Source organism: Carlito syrichta, unplaced genomic scaffold (genome assembly GCF_000164805.1).
Source record: "Carlito syrichta isolate Samal-C Ts95f unplaced genomic scaffold, Tarsius_syrichta-2.0.1 Scaffold289269, whole genome shotgun sequence".
Lineage (NCBI taxonomy): Eukaryota > Metazoa > Chordata > Mammalia > Primates > Tarsiidae > Carlito > Carlito syrichta.
The window spans coordinates 362,250-380,735 of record NW_007233365.1 but is presented as its reverse complement, the minus strand read 5'-3'; the positions used below and the strand labels follow the sequence as shown (position 1 = coordinate 380,735).

The window sequence follows — 18,486 nt, the reverse complement described above, 5'->3', positions numbered from 1 at the left end:
AGGGGCCCCAGCCCAGCCCCTTCAATCCTCCCACTGAGGCCGCATGAGAGGCCCTATTTATTATTCCTACTGCCGGGGACCCATTCAGAGGTTAACTTGTCCCACATTCATCAGAACAACAATAATGAACTGTCTCAGAGAGTGGTGAGGGGCTTGGTAAATAAGGGCTGTGAAGACACAGATGGAACAGGACTCTTTAGGGTTTGGAGAGCGATGTTGCTTTAATTTTTCTTTATATGTAGGCTGATTTTGTTTCCGCATCTCCCCATGACTTAAAGAGGTCCTCTACCCCAAGAGCTACAGGTGACTCCTCAGGCAAGGTCCCCAGTGGGCTTTGCCTTGGTGTGCACGGTGCAGTTTGACCACACAGCAGACACACCATCATGCGGACATGTGAGGTTAGCCTTTTGCGAACATCCCTGGGGTTCACTTCTGTGCACATCAGCGGGACTCAGCTTTCCACGTATGTGCCGGATTTACCTCCCTGCAGATGCACGGGGTGTTTCTGGTGCCTGCCACTGCTGGAACAACTGGTTTTGAATTGGTGTTTATTTCAGTAATAGGATGGGACATGATCAGTGCTCGTTTTCACTGCGGCATCTCGCAACTGCTGTGCGTCCCCTCCGCTGGAATCATGAGTTGGTCAACATGAGTCATCCAATGAGAGAGCGAGGACTTGGAGTGGCGAGACTGCAGAGTTGCAGGAAGGTGGAGGAGGGGTGAGGGGTGGGGCAACTGGACCAGATAACTGGCAGGCAGAAAGAGCCTGGTAGTGTACATCGGTTGTGCACCTACTATGTGCCCTTTAAATCCACCCAGTTGTCCATCCAGTTTGTATGTGCACTGGACCTACTATGTGCTGTGTTTGATTCTCAGCCAGGTGAATTCAGAGAAGGCCACTATTCCGAGAGATCAAATGACTTCTTGGACACACAGCTGGCTGGGTCATGGACCTGGGATCTGGCCCCAGATCTTTCTGCTTCTAGAATCCAAGCAATGCTTTCTAAGGTGTCCTGCTTCTCAAATGTCTGGCCTCCATTACCTTCCAGAAAGGTTTTCCCTTCCCACACCTTCGCCTCCCAATTTGAAACAATGGTTAACCCCTTCCTTCCAAATGAGAATTCCTATGCCAGAGGAGCCTAGCATTAAAGGAGCTGTCACATCAGCACCGTTTACCTGTTTGGGTTTATTCAGCAGAAGAGGCAACTGCGTTTCTGGCAGATGGAGACCCGTGCGACTGCCTTTTAAAATACTGTCACAGCTGTATGCACAAGCTGATTAGCTGTGACTACACTGCTAGCACTGAGATTGATGGCGATAAATTTGGGATAACAATGCTGGGAACGATGTCATTCGTTTGTATTGCACTTCATATTTTTTAAAGCTCTCTCAATCAATAGCCCAGTGGTTATTGAAGATTTGCCACTCATTCATTCATTGAGGCATTCATGGTTCGAAGTGCGTTTGAAGGAGTCAAACTCAACTCACTCTGATCCATTCATTCATTCAACAAACATTCGTGGAGTACCTACTAAGTGCTAGGGAGGAACTAATCCAACTAGGTTCTGACCTCGTGGAGCTTACATTCTAACAAAGCAAGGTCAGTGCTTTTCAGAGGCTGATAAAATGGTGAACAAAACAGGAGTGGTGTGGTACAGTTGGGAAGGGAGGGGGAGGCAGGTGCTGCTTTAAATTGAGCAGTCGGAAGAGGCCTCACTCTCTCTGAAGAGGTAATAGTGGAAAGGAGACCTGGATACTAAGTGAAAGCCAGCAATGGGAAGATACAGGGTAAAACTACCCAGGCACAGCAAGTGCAAAGGCCCTGAGGTTGCTACATATTTGGCATTGGGCTGCGCACTGGTGACTTACTGGTTGCCAAGCCCAATGCTGGGCACTGGAGATTCCAAAACAAGTAAGACCTATGCTTGTCCTTAAAAAGACCCCAGGATAGTGGGTGCAAAGGTCAGAAATTTACAAACAGCCCACTTAATGTCGTGTGAGAGCCCCAGTGATGGTGACACATAAAGAGGACACCTTTTTGGCCCACGAACTGGTGATCAGAGAAGGCAATTCAAGTGGAGTAGCACAATGCATGACACCTGGTTTCTATGACAAAGACAGGACCCAAGACCCAAAGTTCCCATCATCTCTGGAGGACCCTGACTTTCTTCTCGGTTTGTTTCCACAGGACAAATGACCAGCTGGTGGCATTTCTCTCCCGATACCGAGATATGAATTTCTTGAAGTCACACGGCCGGGACAATGCAAGGTAGTGTGTCACCACCCAACCCCTGTGCAAAATGGAAATGAAAATCTGAATGATAAGTTGCGGCCTTTTTTTCTCCTAAGCTGGTTTGGTGCAACCAGAGAAGCGTTGAGTGTGGGAGAAGGGCACGGCACGGGCTGGCCTTGGCCATGTCCATGTAGGTTCTAAAGTGGTCCCTTCTGGTCAGCCAAGGACTGAGGACATTGTCCATGTTTCTCATAGTGTTACAGCCCTTTTCATTTGGTTTTTTCCCAAGAACTTTCTTGAGTCCATTATCTCATGACAACCCTTTGAGTAGGACAGTTACTGTCAGTTCCCATTTTATTGATGGCAAGACTAAGGCCCACAGTCAAAGTGGTGTCCCAGATCATTCATTCAGCCAGTCAGTCATTCAGCTAATATTTACTGAGTGCCACCATTATGCCACTCACCATTCTAGCAGTGAACAAGACTCATGGAATTTATTTTGTAGTGAAAAAGAGTTTTTAAGCAGAATGGAGTTGAACAGAGGGTCCTGGCTTCCAGCCCTAGATCCTCCCCACTGCCTCATGCTGCTGCCCAGCACGTGAACAGGGAGTGGAGGCACCCAGTACCCCAATCTAGATCCATTACACCTCTTTCCCTTAAAATGAACAGTGTCCAAATATATGTATATAAAATCTTGGCAGAGCACAATGGCTCATGCCTGTAATCCCAGCACTTTAGGAGGCCAAGGTGGGACAATTACTGGAGGCCAGGAGTTTGAGACCAGCTTGGGCAACACAACAAAATCTCATCTCTACAAAAAAATGAAAAATTAACCAGGTGTGATGGTGTGCACCTATAGTTCCAGCTACTTAGGAGGCTGAGGCAGAAGAACCACCTGGACCCAGAAGGCTGTGGTGAGCCATAATTGTGCCATTGCACTCCAGCCTGGGTGACAGGATAAGACCTTGACTCAGATAGATAGATAGATAGATAGATAGATAGATAGATCGATAGATCGATAGATCGGTCGATCAAAGATAGGTAGATAGATACATAAATAGGTAGGCAGGTAAATAGATAGATGATAGATAGATAGACAGACAGACAGATAGAACAGACAGCTAGATAACAGAGAGAGAGAGGTGATAGATAGCATCTCTATAGTCCAGCACTGGGCAGAGCACAACTCTCCGTGACCAGAGATCAGCTAGAAGGATGCAGTCTTGAGCGCCCCCTGTAGGGGAGATCACATGACAACTTGATCCACCATTAAAAACCAGACCCGGATGGCTCCAGTGTCCTGGGGCCTCCTCCTAGTGTTGAACTCAGAGCATCACCTGGCAGCACATGGGATAATTTTAGCTTGTTAATGTGCTTCATTTGGTTCTCGTAGTGTTTTGTTTTAATTCAGGTGCTTCATCTGAAAATGAAAGCCCCATTTAAGAATAGCAGTATTTCCCACACAAAGACAGATTTCTAGCCAGTCTTAAAAAAAACCTGAAGGTCCATTAACTCTGTGCCTGAATTTCTCGTGGCAGTTATTGCCTGCATCTCAGGATGCCGTGATCTTCACCTGTCCCCCTTCCCAACCATCACCCAAGGGAATCTCTGTTTGCGATCTCTGCCTTAGATCCATCTACCATTGCTAATAGAGGTGTCACCTTGGCTGGCTCTGTGACTCGGTTTACTCAACTATTCAGAGCAGAGGAACAAAAGCAAGCAGAACGCTCCATTTCCTGAACTTTTAAGAAGTAACCCCACATCCTGGTGTTGTATCATCAACCTTTATTTCATTCAGTTATTTATAGATTGTTCCTGTCTTACTCACAGCCTGCCTTCTTTTATTTATTATTCTTTTTTTTCCAAGGGGTTTGTTGCAAGGTATTTGTTGTGTGGGTACATTGTGTGGTGGTGAGGTTTGGGTTTCTATGAAGCCCATTACCCAGATGGTGGGCATGGCACTCAGTGGGTAGTTTGTCAAACTTTTCCTGGCTTCCTCCCGCCCTACGTCCCCTTTAGGAGTCCCCAATATTTGTTGTTCCCCTCCTCATGCCTGTGTGTATTCAGTATTTAGCGTCCACTTATAAGTGAGAATATGCAGTATTCAGTTTTCTGTTTCTGTAATAATTTGCTTAGAATGATGGGCTCCAACTGCTTCTGCATTGCTGCAAAGGATGTGGTTTTGTTCTTCTTTATGACAACCTGTCTTCTTTATATTTAAAAGGAACCCCACCCCCTAGACTTGAAGATGCTCTGTAAATTAGCAAAGATTTGTATAGCATGTTCAGGCCTCTAAGGGTACAGAGGCTTGATTGGATGAATAAGAAGAATTATAGCTACTGTGTGTTGTGTGTTCCTACTAAGTGTCCATCATCTGCTGGGCCCTTCTCTTATAGGATCCAATTTCATTCTCACAGCCACTCAGTGCAACTATAGGAATTATTATCCACATTTGTGACTGGGTGCTGTGTTTCACACCTGTAATCCCAGCACTTTGGGAGGCCAAGACAAGAGGATTATTTGAGCTCAGGAGTTCAAGACCAGCCTAGGCAACATAGCAAGACCTCGTCTCTACAAAAAATAAAATAAAAAATTAGTTGGACATGGCAGCACGTGCCTATAGTCCCAGCTGCTCGAGGGGCTGAGATGCAAGGATCGTCTGAGCCCAGGAAGTTGATGCTGTAGTGCATCGTGATTGTGCCACTACACTCCAGCCTGGGCAACAGAGTGAGATCTTGACTCAAAAAAAAAATTACTATCCCTGTTTGTCAGGAGATGAAAGGGAGGCTTGGCAAACCTATGTGATTTTCCCAAAGGCGGCACAGCTAGTTAAATACTGGAATTTGAACCCAGGACTTTCTGGTCCTGTGGCCACAGGAACACGATAGGACTAGGCATAGTTCTACAGAAGTGGTTCACTATCAGAAGGGGCCCAGATATTGATGTTCCCCTGCTTTAGGCAGAAGATGAAAACCCTTCTTTTTCTTTTTCTTTTCTTTTTTTTTTGAGTTGGAGTCTCACTTGGTCACCCAGACTGGAGTGCAGTGGCTGCTCCTGGCCATCACAGCCTCGCCTTCCGAGGCCACCACAGCCTCGCCTTCCTGGCCACCACAGCCTCGCCTTCCAGCAATCCTTCCGCCTCAACCTTCCAAGTAGCCGGAATTATAGGCATGCGCTACCAAGCCCGGCTGATTTTTTGATTTGTTGTAGAGATGAGGTCTCTCTGCCCAGGCAGGTCTCAAACCTGCGGGCTCAGGCAATCTACTCACCTCAGCCTCCCAAAGGTGCGGGATTACAGGCTGACAGGTAACTGCTAATACATGGTTTTCCACATCATGAGAAAAAACTCAATGTAAGTGTACCATCTTCTGTCTGAATTACATCCACCCTAGTTTTATTGTTTCAGCCTTGTCAGTATCAACTCTCTGTACACTATTTGCCAGGCACTGTGCCAGAAACTGAGTAGAGCACAGGTTGGAAGCAGGGGCTTTGAGGTTTCGCCTTCTGGATTGGAACTCTGACCTACTGTGCCCTACCTGTGCTGACTGGCCAGGTGACTTCACCTTACTGAGCCAGTTTCCTTACCTGCACAATGGAAATATTAATAGGCCTATGCTCATGAGGTCATTGGGAGGATCAGATGAGATGCTCCATGTACTTTGGCGGCACCAATGCCTGTGATGATAGTGGTGATGATGGTGATGATGAAGATGTCATTATTATGATAAGCATAAAACTAAAGTGTCGCTGGCAGGAGAAAGAAATAGATGGTGTGTGTGCCTGAGTTGTGCCCTGGATGTGTGAGGATGCCCTGTATAACTGATGGGCATCAGTAGCTGACAGGGAGTATTTACATGGCACGGGACAAGATAAAGACTCGGACTAAGGAGATGTTTCTTGCATCTCCCTCCAAAACCCTCAAACCCAAAGATCTCTGGACGAAATAACTCACATGTTCTAACTCATGCATGAATCCCCAGCTGGGATGCTCACATAAAATAAATGAGAGATTTAATATAAATTTAATCGTAGGTAATCTAATTATTATTAATTTGATGGTTATTAATATTAATTGAACAGTAACACGAGCCAATGTGCTGTCATCTGCTGCTCTCTCTTCTCTGCTAGCCGAGTCTTCACCTACTACGTGAACACACCTAGCTACAGCCCATCATCTGTCGACCCTCCCAAATGAGCAGAGCTGGGCATGACAGGGGTCAGGTTCCTTCACTGCCGCTGTGTTAGAAAGAATTCTTTTGGTGGGAAGTGACACAGACTCGGCCCAAACTAGCTTCAGGGAAAAGAAAAGTATTGGATCAGGTAACTATAACATTGAGACTGATGGTATGGCTGAATCAAGCAACTCAAGTGATGTCATCTACCCAGACCCCCTATTCATTCTCTTTTCCTGTGTGTTGGTTTAATTGTTTGGCTCTAGGCAGTGACCACTGACCAAAGCTCACACCACGAGGGCAGGGCCAGGTCTCAAGCCCAGGTGGATGTGTCCATGGCACCAAGCTCCTAATTCCCGCATGATGAAGCCTCTCTGTGTTCTAGGTCTGCTTTCTGCCAATATGCTGGTTGACTCTGAAGCAGCCACTGTGCTTCTTTGGGTTCAATTTTCTCCCTTTGAAAAGGAAGTTGAATGAGATAGTCTCCAAAATCCCTTCCATTCTCATGTTCCATGCATCTGGCCCAACTCTTGTAAAAAAGGAGGTGACAGAGGCAGAGACCTTGAAAGGCAGAAAGATGGAAGGGACACAGGCAGGCAGTGCGATACAAAAGAGGTCACAGAGGCCCTCGGTTTCTAATTCTATGTGGTTCCTAGTAGCAGTGGTGAACCTTTGTCTTCATCTCCAGCCTTCGGCAGCCAGTTTGGACTTCCGGCTCCCGCTGTGTAGAGGTGACATAAAGTCAAACTCGTGTTTTGAGCGGCCAAATTGGTCCTGAGGTTCCTGTCACTGAATGAAGACGAGTGTTGTGTTTAGCATTTCTCCTTGCTTTCCTCTGAAAATAAAGTAACTGGATATGCTGAAAGAGGTAGCACAGGTGTCGTTTTCTCAGACGAGCCCCAGACGTACCCTCTGGTCTTTGGAAACATTCCTAGGAGTTCCTGGCCTTTGCTCAGGGAGCATCAGAGAAGTTTTTCAAATCTGCACCACCTGCCCAAGTCTCAGTGTGTGGGGCCAGGCCCCCTCCGGGGAGATGGAAAGGGAAAATTCACTTCTTCAGCCAGAATTGGAGTTTCTCTAGGACTTTTCATTGATCTAGTGTCTTCACCATGTTCAGGGACACAGTGTGGTGTCATGTGAACATGTAGCTGTGTCACCACATCTACCACCTGGGTTGAAATGCCAGGTCTGCCATGCCACAGCCATGAGCTTCAGTAAATGGCACAAGCCAACCATGCCTGTTTTCTCATCTTTATAAAATCCAGATAATGGTCATGGCATTGGGGAGACTGAGTATCCTCACCAACCATGGGAAAGTGCTGAGCCAGGCGGTTTCCAACCTCCTTCCAGTCTCATTTGGTGGGTGTTATTCCATTTTAGAAATTAGTAAAATGAGGTTTGGAGAGCTGCGTCAACATGCTCAAGGCCCCGCTGCTGGTGAACGGCAGAGCTAGATAGAACCTGGTTGGTCTGACTTTAAGGCCTGTGTTCTTTCATCACCCATGATTATTGACTGCCTTTGAGCAGATCTGCAGTTCTAAGTGCTTGGGGTGTATAGATGAAAGTGCAAACTCCTGTTTTTACAAGGAATTGTTTTTACAAGGATGAGGGACAGGTCAATGCCCTATTTCCTATGGTCCTTGCCTTATTTCCTATGGTCAGAGTTTCCTCAAGCATGTTCACGATCTGTCAGTGATGTGGGAGATTCTTCTGGGTCCTTTATAACTGGGCTGGCTATGAAAGTTAGGTATTGATCTTCTGTATATCATCAAAGACTTAAATAGTTAGCCTCTCAAGCCCTTGATGCTATGGATATTATGCTTAGAATAAAGCAAAGATTAAAGAAAACAGTTGAAGTTATTTAAAGTTGATGTGGAGAGAAATACTCAGAGGGCTCTCAGGTGGAGGTTAAATAGCGCACCAGCACAAAAGTTGAGAATCCAGGCTCAGGAGCCAGGCTGGCAGAATGCACATGCCAGCTCTAACACTCATGAGATGTGTCAGTTTTCTCATCTGTAAAATGGGAATGATGATGGTATCAGTCTTGTAGCATTGTTGCAAGAATTCAATGAATAAATATAAGGATAAACCCTTGGAACAGTGAGTTGTACATATTAAACTGATGATGGTGGTGGTGGTGGTGGTGATGATGAAGATGATGATGATGTTTGAAAAGCAATGAGAAGAATTTTGTGTGGGCACAGTGGCTCATGCCTGTAATTCCAGCACTGTGGGAGGTTGAAGCAAGGGGACTGCTTGAGGCCAGAAGTTCAAGAGCAGCCCGGGCAACCTAGTGAGAACCACATCTCTACAAAAAATAAGAACATTAGCTGGGCATATGGTGCATGCCTGCAGTCTCATCTACTTGGGAGGCACAAGAGGGAGGATTACTTGAGCCCAGGAGTTTGAGGTTGCAGTGAGGTATGATTTCACCACTGCATTTCAGCCTGGGTGACAAATTGAAACATTGTCTTGAAAAAAAAGAAAGGGTCAATGGAAGGAAGGAAAGAGAAAGAAAGGAGGGAAGTGAGAGAGGTAGGGAAGGAAAGAAGGAAGAAAGGGAGGAAGGAAGGAAGGAAGGAAAGAAGGAAGGAAGGAAGGAAGGAAAAGAGAGAGAGAGGAAGGAAGGGAGGGAGAGAGAGAGAGAAAGAAAGACAGTCAGAGGGAAGAAAGAAAGAGAGAAAGAAAAAGGCGAAGAGGAGACGAGAAGAATCTTGAAGATGACATACAAATGATTAAGCTTTTATACATACTTTCAATGACTCTTGAGAAACTCTGGCATTTCAGATGTGAGAAGGCTGGACTGGTAACCTGCAGCCCAGGTCAGAAATGGTGTGAAAAAGTTTCTTCTCTTCCCAGGGCTGCGCCCTGCCTGAGAGAGGCAGCACTCCCCTGTTGGAGGCCGGCATGGCATCTGACAGCCTCACCATCTCCCCTCCTCTGACATTGAACTCATCTTCAGGCCCAAACCTCTGCTGATGTATAAACAAGCAAATTTTTAACCAAAAGTTGGCAGATCTGTTGAGAGACTAGCTGGGAGCCTCCTCCAGGCAAATCTGCTTTTGGGAGGCCCTTTGGTGCCAGCTTACTGATCGAGAGAGGAGCTCTCTTCCTGGCTGACTCGTGGCACTGTGATTGATGTGAGGAGATAATTAATATCTCATCTCCAATAGGGAAAGCAGGCTACATTTCCCCTTTACTTTTCTTAAATTCAGCTAGTATGTTCATCACTATTTGAATGTTCACTTTATTCTAATGATGGCAACTACATTCAAATAAAACCCTGCACTGTGTAGGCACTGTGAACTCACCCCTGGGACCTCAGCATGTTTTTAGGTCATCTTTGGAACTTTCCTTTCTTCCAGACAATACAGAGAGAAGTTAGACAAAAGACTCAAAAGGAAATATGTTCACAGTGTCATCTCTAAGATGTAGTGTGTGATTGTTATTTTCTTCTTTGTATTTTTGATGTTCCAAGCCTTCTCTGAAGGCCATGCATTACTTTTATAATCAGAAAAAATGGGAATAGTCAGCATTTTAAAAATACATGAGATGTGGAAAAACAATTAGCCCCTAACGAACCTTCAGACTCTTGGAGGCAAAAGCTGGTTTAGGGTCTCGAGCTTGCGAAGAAGGTGGGCCACAAAGGCCGGAGACCCCAGACCCCAGGATTCAGGCCTCTGACTCTGCATTTCTGCTTGGGCTTATTTTTTTCCCTCCTTGAATGTCAAATCCAAGTTGGCTTTCTCCAGACAGAGCAGAAATAATAATAGTTACTCATGGAAAGTTGACTGTGTACCACGGATTGTCCTCAATGCCTTAAAACTGTTAATTCTTTCCACAACAAATCCCCAATGTAAATGCAGTCATGATCATGCCCATTTCCCAGATGGGGACACTGAGGCTAGAGAGAGTAAACAACACACAGCTCATCAGTGGGGATGTAGGCTTGAACCCAGGCAGGGTGGATCTGGAGCCTGGGTTCCTAATCACCGTGCTGTGCTGACTCCCTGGAGGTGTTCATCACAGAGTTTCCTTGCATGCCCAGGCCACAGGTACTTGCAGATAGTATGTCTCTTCCACCAATCAGACCAGTCTGAGCCACTCTGACATGAGGCAGTGAAATGATAACCCCCTGTAGGCCCCACCAGCCACCTTGAAGTGGAGACTCTTTGCATTCCTGTGGGCACATGTGACTGCTGTCTCTCACGAAGCCCTTCTTCACAACTCCTCAGAGGACCGATTCCTTCCTATCCTTCTCACCAAACTCACATGCCACTTCCCCCGAGAGGCCTCCCCCAGCATTCTCCTATAGTCAAGTCCCTGTCTCCTTATTTTCTGTCGTTTTCCCTGGACATTGTCCCATATAGCAGGAAGCATAGTGGAATTACATATGGGTGTGTTGTGTATTTTTTGTCTTTCTTACTTTTTTGTTACAGTGGTATTAGAACCTTGTGGCTGGAGTGTGGAATCCAGAGCTGGACTGCTAAGGCTTGAATCCCATTTTTGCTACTCACTAGGTGCGTGGCCTTGGGAAGATCACTTAACCTCTCTGTGTCTCTGTTCCTTCATTTGTAAAACGAGCCTTCATGGGATTGAAATGAATTCTAAATGAGAGAATGTATATTAAGTGCATGGCACAGGGCCCAGAACGTAGTATATGGTAGCTGTTCCTATGTGTGCTTTTTGTCTCTCCTTCTAGAAGAGAGAAGGCACAGGAATGATGTCCACCTTATTTACAGACCTATTCTGAGCACATAGGCCAGGGTCTGGAAGATCCAAGGTGCTCTCTGGAGCTCCTGGGTGAGTAGATGCCCCACACCCCCTACTGTTCAGCTACTGTGGAGCAGAGGCATGATAGCTGACTCCAGCCCAGGTCTGGGGGAACCACAGAGAAGTGACCAATGGAGACCTGGTAGAGCTGCCGAACTCTAAGCCCAGTGACTGAGTTCTCACAGGCTCGTGGCTTAGACAGAATTAGAAGGATGTCCATGATGCCTGTCACCTTCACACCACAACCATGAGTGTTATGTAACTAAAATAGTTACAGGAGCCAGAGCACCTTGTGAAAGCTTTGGCTTCTGTCCTAGGTGCCTTTCAAGATGTGTGTTTCTCCTTAGCCGTGGCGGTACCCTACCTTGGTGTACCTGTCTACTAAATCCCGGAAGAGAGAAGAAGAGAGATAGAAATGTAAAATGTCCATCTTGATGAAGGAAAAATGGAAACCATCTTGATACACATCTGAGCATTCACTGGGTGCCAGGCACTATGCTAAGCCTTCTCCCTATACAATCTCATTTAAACCTTTACTCCAATTCTGAGGCAGGTGTTATGATCACCATTTTCCATGTGAGAACTGAAGCACCATGTGATTAAGGTTGTCCGAGGTTAGTAGCAGACATGGGACTTGGACGAAGTAGTGTGGTCCCAGGGATCAAAATCTGGCTCCTGCATCAGACAGCTGTAACGTATGAGGCTATTCAAATAGCTGGTGGCCTTCCTACATTGTATACCTGTATACTTTATTTTGAGACTTGATTCTTTAATTAAAATGTGTGTGTTCTACTTAAGCTGAAGAAGTAATCTAGATTCAGCAACAAATTACTAGACAGGAAAATAGATAAAGGGGAGATTTCTTCTTTAATTTGTAGAATGAGTTGTATTAGCTGATTGCTACGATTCCTTCTTGCTCAACCATCCTGTAAAATTGACAGAGCAGAGTTCTTTCTTCTAGAACTCACAATGGGACAAGACAGTTCTGGAATATTTCCACACTCAGTGAATAGGCCAAGACCGTAGCCAGGGAATTAAATGAATTGCAAAACTTCTTCATAGTCTGCCTTTTCTGACATCATTTCCAAAGACCACAGATGCTTTTTTAACTGGCCTCTTGCCTTATGGGGGGAATCGGGACATCTCCTCACCCTCCATCTGATTTATTTTGATGCTTACCTGAGTATATTTGGTCCCTGGGACATCCCAGTGAATCATATTTAGCTGTAAGTTTTTCTCATATTGTGCCAGTAGAGACAAATCTCAGAAAGATAAACTACCCATTTTTCAGAACCTAGGAAGTAAATCTGAATGCAAATAATTCTCCGTTTAACCTCAGGTAGCCTGTTCTGAAGCCTGAAGTCCTCAGGAGGTCTGACAGAAATTCTCTTCCAAAATCAACAATAAACTCTTTTCTCTTGGTTCACTCTCATTTCTTGACATTGTCTTTTGGGGGCAAAACTTTTTACATCTTTTGTTAGTAGAAATCCTCACATTCCTTGTTTGCATGCTTTTGGAGGGGCCCTGGTGAATCAAGACAGCAAAGAACAGCAGAGTAGTTTAGAGCTTGTACTGGATTCAGCCAGACCTGAATTCAAGTCCAAGACTTCCAGCTGTGTGACTTGGTGGAAATTACTTAACTCTTTCTGAGATTCATTCCCTCTGTCTGTTAAATGTGTGTTAGAAAAATATGACACTTGGTTAACCAATATCTGCAACTTCCTGGTTGCCAAACAGGTGTGGCTGTTTCCCTTTATTCATTTATTCAGTAAATATTTATTAATTGCCAACTGTATGCTAGGCATTGTTTTGAACACTAGGGATACATCACTGAACAAAAATAGATGAACATCTCTGCCATCTAGCAGCTTACATCTAGTGAGTAGAAATAGACAGTGGACTAAATAAATGATCAGGATATTACATTAGAAAGTGAAAAGTAATGTGGAGAGAAGCAAAGCATAAAAGGAGGATCTGGGATGCTAGGGATGGGGAGGGATGTCATTGTTATGTAGGAAAGGATTGATGGTTGGGTCGGTTCACTGCTTGGGTGAACAGTGCTTACTAAACACTCTGCAAGACCCTTTGAGAAGCATCATTTATCACACTTGTGCAGCTGATTCAGGAGGCTGTCAGGACAGATGTCATGGGACTCATCCTACAGATGAGGAAACTGGCATTCAGAAAGGTTAAGCCAGACCCACACCTTGTAGCCTGTGGATTAGTTCCTAGATCTGCCCATTGTCTGTTCTGTAATGGTGCCACCTATTGACCCAGTTGCCCCAGGTCACCCAGTAAGTGACACTGAAGAGAGCATCACTGGTCACTTTTACTGGGCCCATTGCCACAAATCTGCACTCCATCCTTAAATGAGAGAGCCATGCTCCCTTTGTTGGTGAGCCACCCCTTAAGAAAACACCCAGGCATTCGCTGACTTAACCTTGCCTTCTGACTTTACCTTTTCAAGTTATAGTGAACACAGAGGGCAGCGGGGGGGAAAGCAAATTCTTGCCCAAACAGCTGGTAGATACCTAGATGCTGAGCTTCTGCCATCTTCTCCCAGGTCAAAACTAAGTCCCCAGTGACCCCTGAGACCCCAGAAACTTTTCTGAGTCCTGGGGAATTGGTTGTTTCTATTTACTCTTAATTAACCAACACAGGTGTGTGCAGCATATCAGTTTCTGAATGCAGTAAATACAGCAACCAATCTCCCAGCCACATGAATATTTCATTTTGGAGATGACTGCATAAATATTATATTTGGATATTATGGCCTGGGACATCACATTAAAATTGCAAGACAATGTTATTATCCCATATAATGGAACATGAAATTAAAACCCTGGTCCATGGAGAGAAAAATTTCGCCAGTCCTCCCACCTGTATTTCTTTTTACCACCTCTCTGTTAGTCTAGCCACCATACAAAATTATCTAAAATCTAAAGTTTCAAGCATGGTTAAGTGCACCGACTGGACATTATTATATAATTAGCACAAGCTAGAGTTAAGGCAGGACATTACTTTCCTAAAATCAGGGGCTTCCTTTAATGGCTCAGTTAGAGCCGAGTTATATTTCAGTGGGTTAATATCATGAGTGTAATGGAAAATCTTCATGAGTCCCTCCCCAACAAGAACACTGGGTTCTACATGTGGAAAAAAATGTGTTAGGGGGAGAACAAGATCCAGAATATTGGACACCGGGTCTTCTGGTTGATTTCTTCCCTTGTGTGAGTCCTCAGAAACATTGCTAACCTTCTCTAGGCTTCCATGTGTTCCCATGTAATGTAATGTCTGCCCCACGCCCTCTTCCTGGGTATACCAGAGTGACTTACAGAACGTCACAGCTAGAGAGTACCTTGGGAATTATGTAACCCAGGGTGATTACGATGGTTGGTCTATGGGCTGGATTCAACCTAGAGATATGGTTTATTTAGCCACTTTATTTTAAAGGAGTTTAAGTGTCTTTCAGAACATGTATTATCTGCTTCTCTGCTGACTTCACTCCCTCTTGCCATATGTCCTGCTTCACACACTTCCATCATCTGTCTGGTACTTAACTTTACAACCCAGACCTATCCCAATGTTGTCATTTTATCAAGGGGGAAACTGAGGCTCAAGAGGACTCCTCACTTTTTGGAGTCTCCCAGGTGGTGACAAGCAAAGCCACACTGCCCTGTAGATGAAAAGGGCATTTCATCTGAATTAAGTCTGTTCACTGCCAGCACTATCATCATCACCATCTTGTTACACCATCATCAGTTTCCTAGCAGTCAACATCTAGAAGCAGGTTTTCTGATCATACAGAAGAAAGGGCTAGGGACATGGGCTTATTAATGAGGCTTCAAGCAGTTCCCTCGAGTGGATGTCTGCGGATCTGTGGGAGGTCCAGCAGAAAGGAATTCTTTCTGGAGCTCAGCATGACTAGCAAGGCAGGAACATCTTCAGCTTCTAATCCCTGAAGTCACCTCATTGCAAAGGACTTGCTGAGCAGCTGCCTGGGGGAAAGCCAAAGTCTCTTCTAGAGAGAACAGGGTCTACCTGGCAGGAGACAGGTGACTCCGGTCTGAAGACAGAGTGATGAGGTCTTCATGGAAATGCAGATGGCTCTAAAATTCTAAGCTGACTGACTTAGTGGAAGAGGGGGTACCTGCACCATCTGAAACCTAAGAACAACCCCACCCATCATGGTCATGATGAAGTTGAAATCACTCAGACATGTATTAGTCGGGATTTTTTCTTTTTTCTTTTAAAGGTGGGGATTGCAATTCAGGATTAGGTAGATAAGTGGTCATCATACAGGTAAAGTTTGGGCCTCCATATGGTTGGTCCTCACTTAACCTGGTTTGGGATCAGGTACCCTTATTGATATTTTTGCCCCCATCCCTTTCCCTAGCAGCATCCCACTACTGCCAAGCCCTTTCTTTTAGTTTTATGATTAGTGCTCAGGTTCTACTTATGAGTGAGAATGTGGAACTTAGTTCTTTATTTCTATGATAGATCACTGAGTATGATAGACTCTAAATCCATCCAAGTTGCTGTGAAGTTCATAATTTTGTCCTTCTTTATGGTTGCATAATATTCCGTCATGAATAGGTACCACATTTTTTTTTATCTGGTAGGTCAGGACTTTTTCAAGGGAAAAATCTCATCTCAAAAATGCCTTGCGCATATAACTGACAAGTCCAGGGTAGGGTTAGTCACAGTGAGGTCCAGGACCTGGTAACAAGATGGCTGCGAGAAACCATAGACTTACATCTTCCAGCCAGAAATCCAGGAGAAAAGCCCTTCTTGAGGCAGCAGGAGTGGGGTGGGGGGTGGGGGTTCAGCAGCTACATATCAGGTACAAATGGGGATGCCTGAAGCCCTAATCCCCAGTAGGCAATATACCCATATAATAAACATGTATTTACATCCCCTGAATCTAAATTTTTTTTTAAAAAAATATTTTTTAAACCCTCCTTCTTAATAGTTATGGCAGGAATCCAAGACCTAGTCTTAGACTCAACTAGAGAATCGCTGGCCCATGTCTGAACCGATTGTGCAGTCTAGGCAGATGGGACCCTCTAACGGGCCTAGCCTGGGTCACATTCCCACCCTTGGTGCTATGGTGAGGTAAAAACCCAGGTGAACTGAGAGCTGAAGATGAGCGCCTGTCAAAGTAAAATCAAGGTGTGTTCCCAGAAAAATCAGGGGTGGGTGGAGGGCAGGCAGAAACAAGAATTGAAGCATAGATGATACTACAAGGTAGATGAACATTGAAAACACTATACCAAGTGAAAGAAGTAGGCAAAGAAGGCCATATGTTATATTATTTCATTTATATGAAATCTCTAGATGAGCTAACTTCATAGAGACAGAAGACAGATTCATGGTTGCCAGGTGCTGGAGGATGAGGGGCACAAGGAATGACTGCTTAATGGGAACAGGGTCTCATTTGGGGATGATGAAATGTTTTGAAACCAGATAGAGGTGACAGTTGCACAATATTGTGAATAAATTAATGCCCCTAAGTTGTACACTTTAAAGTAGTTAATTTTATGTTTTGTGGATTTTACCTCAATTAAAAACATATGACCACCACAACCTACACCACTAGCCCAGAGCAGTCTCCTGATTAGAATGTTCTCTGTGTTTAGAATGATCATTTCTTCTCCTCCACGCAACCTTTATAGCCTTACTGTGGCCCCGCCTACTTCATTATGCCGTCCCTGACCACCACGTCATCCCTGACCACCATACCATCCCTGACCACAATGCCATCCCTGAACCATCCCTAATCACCACAACACCCCAACCATCATGCCATCCCTGATGACCATGCCATCCCTGACCATCACATCATGCCTGACCCCCACATCTACCACCTTACTCTATTCCACATTTTTCTGGAAGTTCTTTGAAACTCATTTAAGTTATGGTTGCATGTTTCTCTATGGTATTTTCTCAATTAGACTGTGGGTTCTCAGAAGGCAGCCAATGGTTTATACTGTTTCCTGTTCCCCACTATACCCACTACAAGACTGGGAGTGTGGTAGGTAGTGGGCATGCACTTGCTTATTGATGGATCGAGTTCATCCATTCATCCAGTGAATGCCCATTAAGCATTTACCATGTGTCAAGCATGTAGTAGACAGCAATCAGAGAATCACACAGGTATATCATGGCAAGCTGTCAAATTCACACATGTGAAAAAATGCTTCAATAAGGTACTACCTCTGGGGTTTTCATGAAAGCTGAAATAGATAATCCACTTATAGCCCTTGGAATGACAATTCTCTGTATGTTTTTACCACCATGATGGTGATGGTGATGATGGTGACAATGAAAATAGTGATGATGGTGATGATGGTGATAGTGGTGGTGATAATGATTGTTAAGATGGAGATGGTAGTGGTGGTGGTGATGGTGGTGGTGGTGGTGATGAATATGGTGCTAATGGTGGTGGTGATGATGGGGATAATGAAAATAATTATGATGGTGATGATAATAGTGGTGAGGATAGTAATGATGATGATGATGAAGATGGTGATCGTGGTGGTGATGGTGAAGACAACGGTGCTGATGATGAAGATGGCAATGATGGAGGACTAAATTACATGGTGTCAGACAGTATGTAAGAACTGAGGGAGCAACTTTTGGGCTGTAATCTGATAGATCTATTGGAGCTGACTGCGGAAAGATGGGCTGGGAGGAAGGGGGAGAACATTTTAAACATGTGCAGGAGCCTTGACCAGAAGATGTTGTATAATGGCAGGCACATGAAAAAGAGAAGTTGCAGTGGTGACAACATGGAGAAGCCTTCATGCAAGGGAGTTATAAGAACTTGACAATTCAGAGTCCTGAGTACATGTAAGGATCAGCAGGCTAGAAGGGCAGAAGGGTCCCCAGGTTGGGCGACCTCTAGACTGCAAACTCCCAACTAGACAACAAGCTCCTCAGGAGCAGGGATCGTCCTCACTTCTCCCAGTCTCCACCAGGGCCAGTGCAGTGCCTGGCGCACAGTAAGTGTGCAGCGAATGCTGACCACTAATGGACTGAGAATTTGGGCAGAAGGCTTCGTTCTAGCTCTGTCCATCTTCCCAACACACCCATATCGCCAGCTCTGGGACCTGGAAAGCTTTGGTTTCTGCATCTGCAAAATAGAAATGCCCGTTCTGCCCTGGCTGCCTTGCAGAATTTCTAAAGGAGATGACTACATATATATTAACTAGAGTAGGAATTATTAACCTGGGCTTCATGGGGAAAATGTACTAGAGGCCCATGACTTTGGATGAAAATAAATGAAACATTTATTTTATTTTTTCTAAC

General features: G+C 45.0%; 1 protein-coding gene across 1 annotated transcript in view; it reads left to right on the top strand.

The window, feature by feature from the left end:
• XYLT1 (xylosyltransferase 1) overlaps nt 1-18,486 on the top strand; it is a 151,381-nt gene that overhangs the window by 99,259 nt on the left and 33,636 nt on the right. The window contains exon 6 of the mRNA XM_021710508.1: nt 2,189-2,269. Coding sequence (XP_021566183.1) covers nt 2,189-2,269 — 81 coding nt within the window. The remainder of the gene's footprint in view (nt 1-2,188; nt 2,270-18,486) is intronic.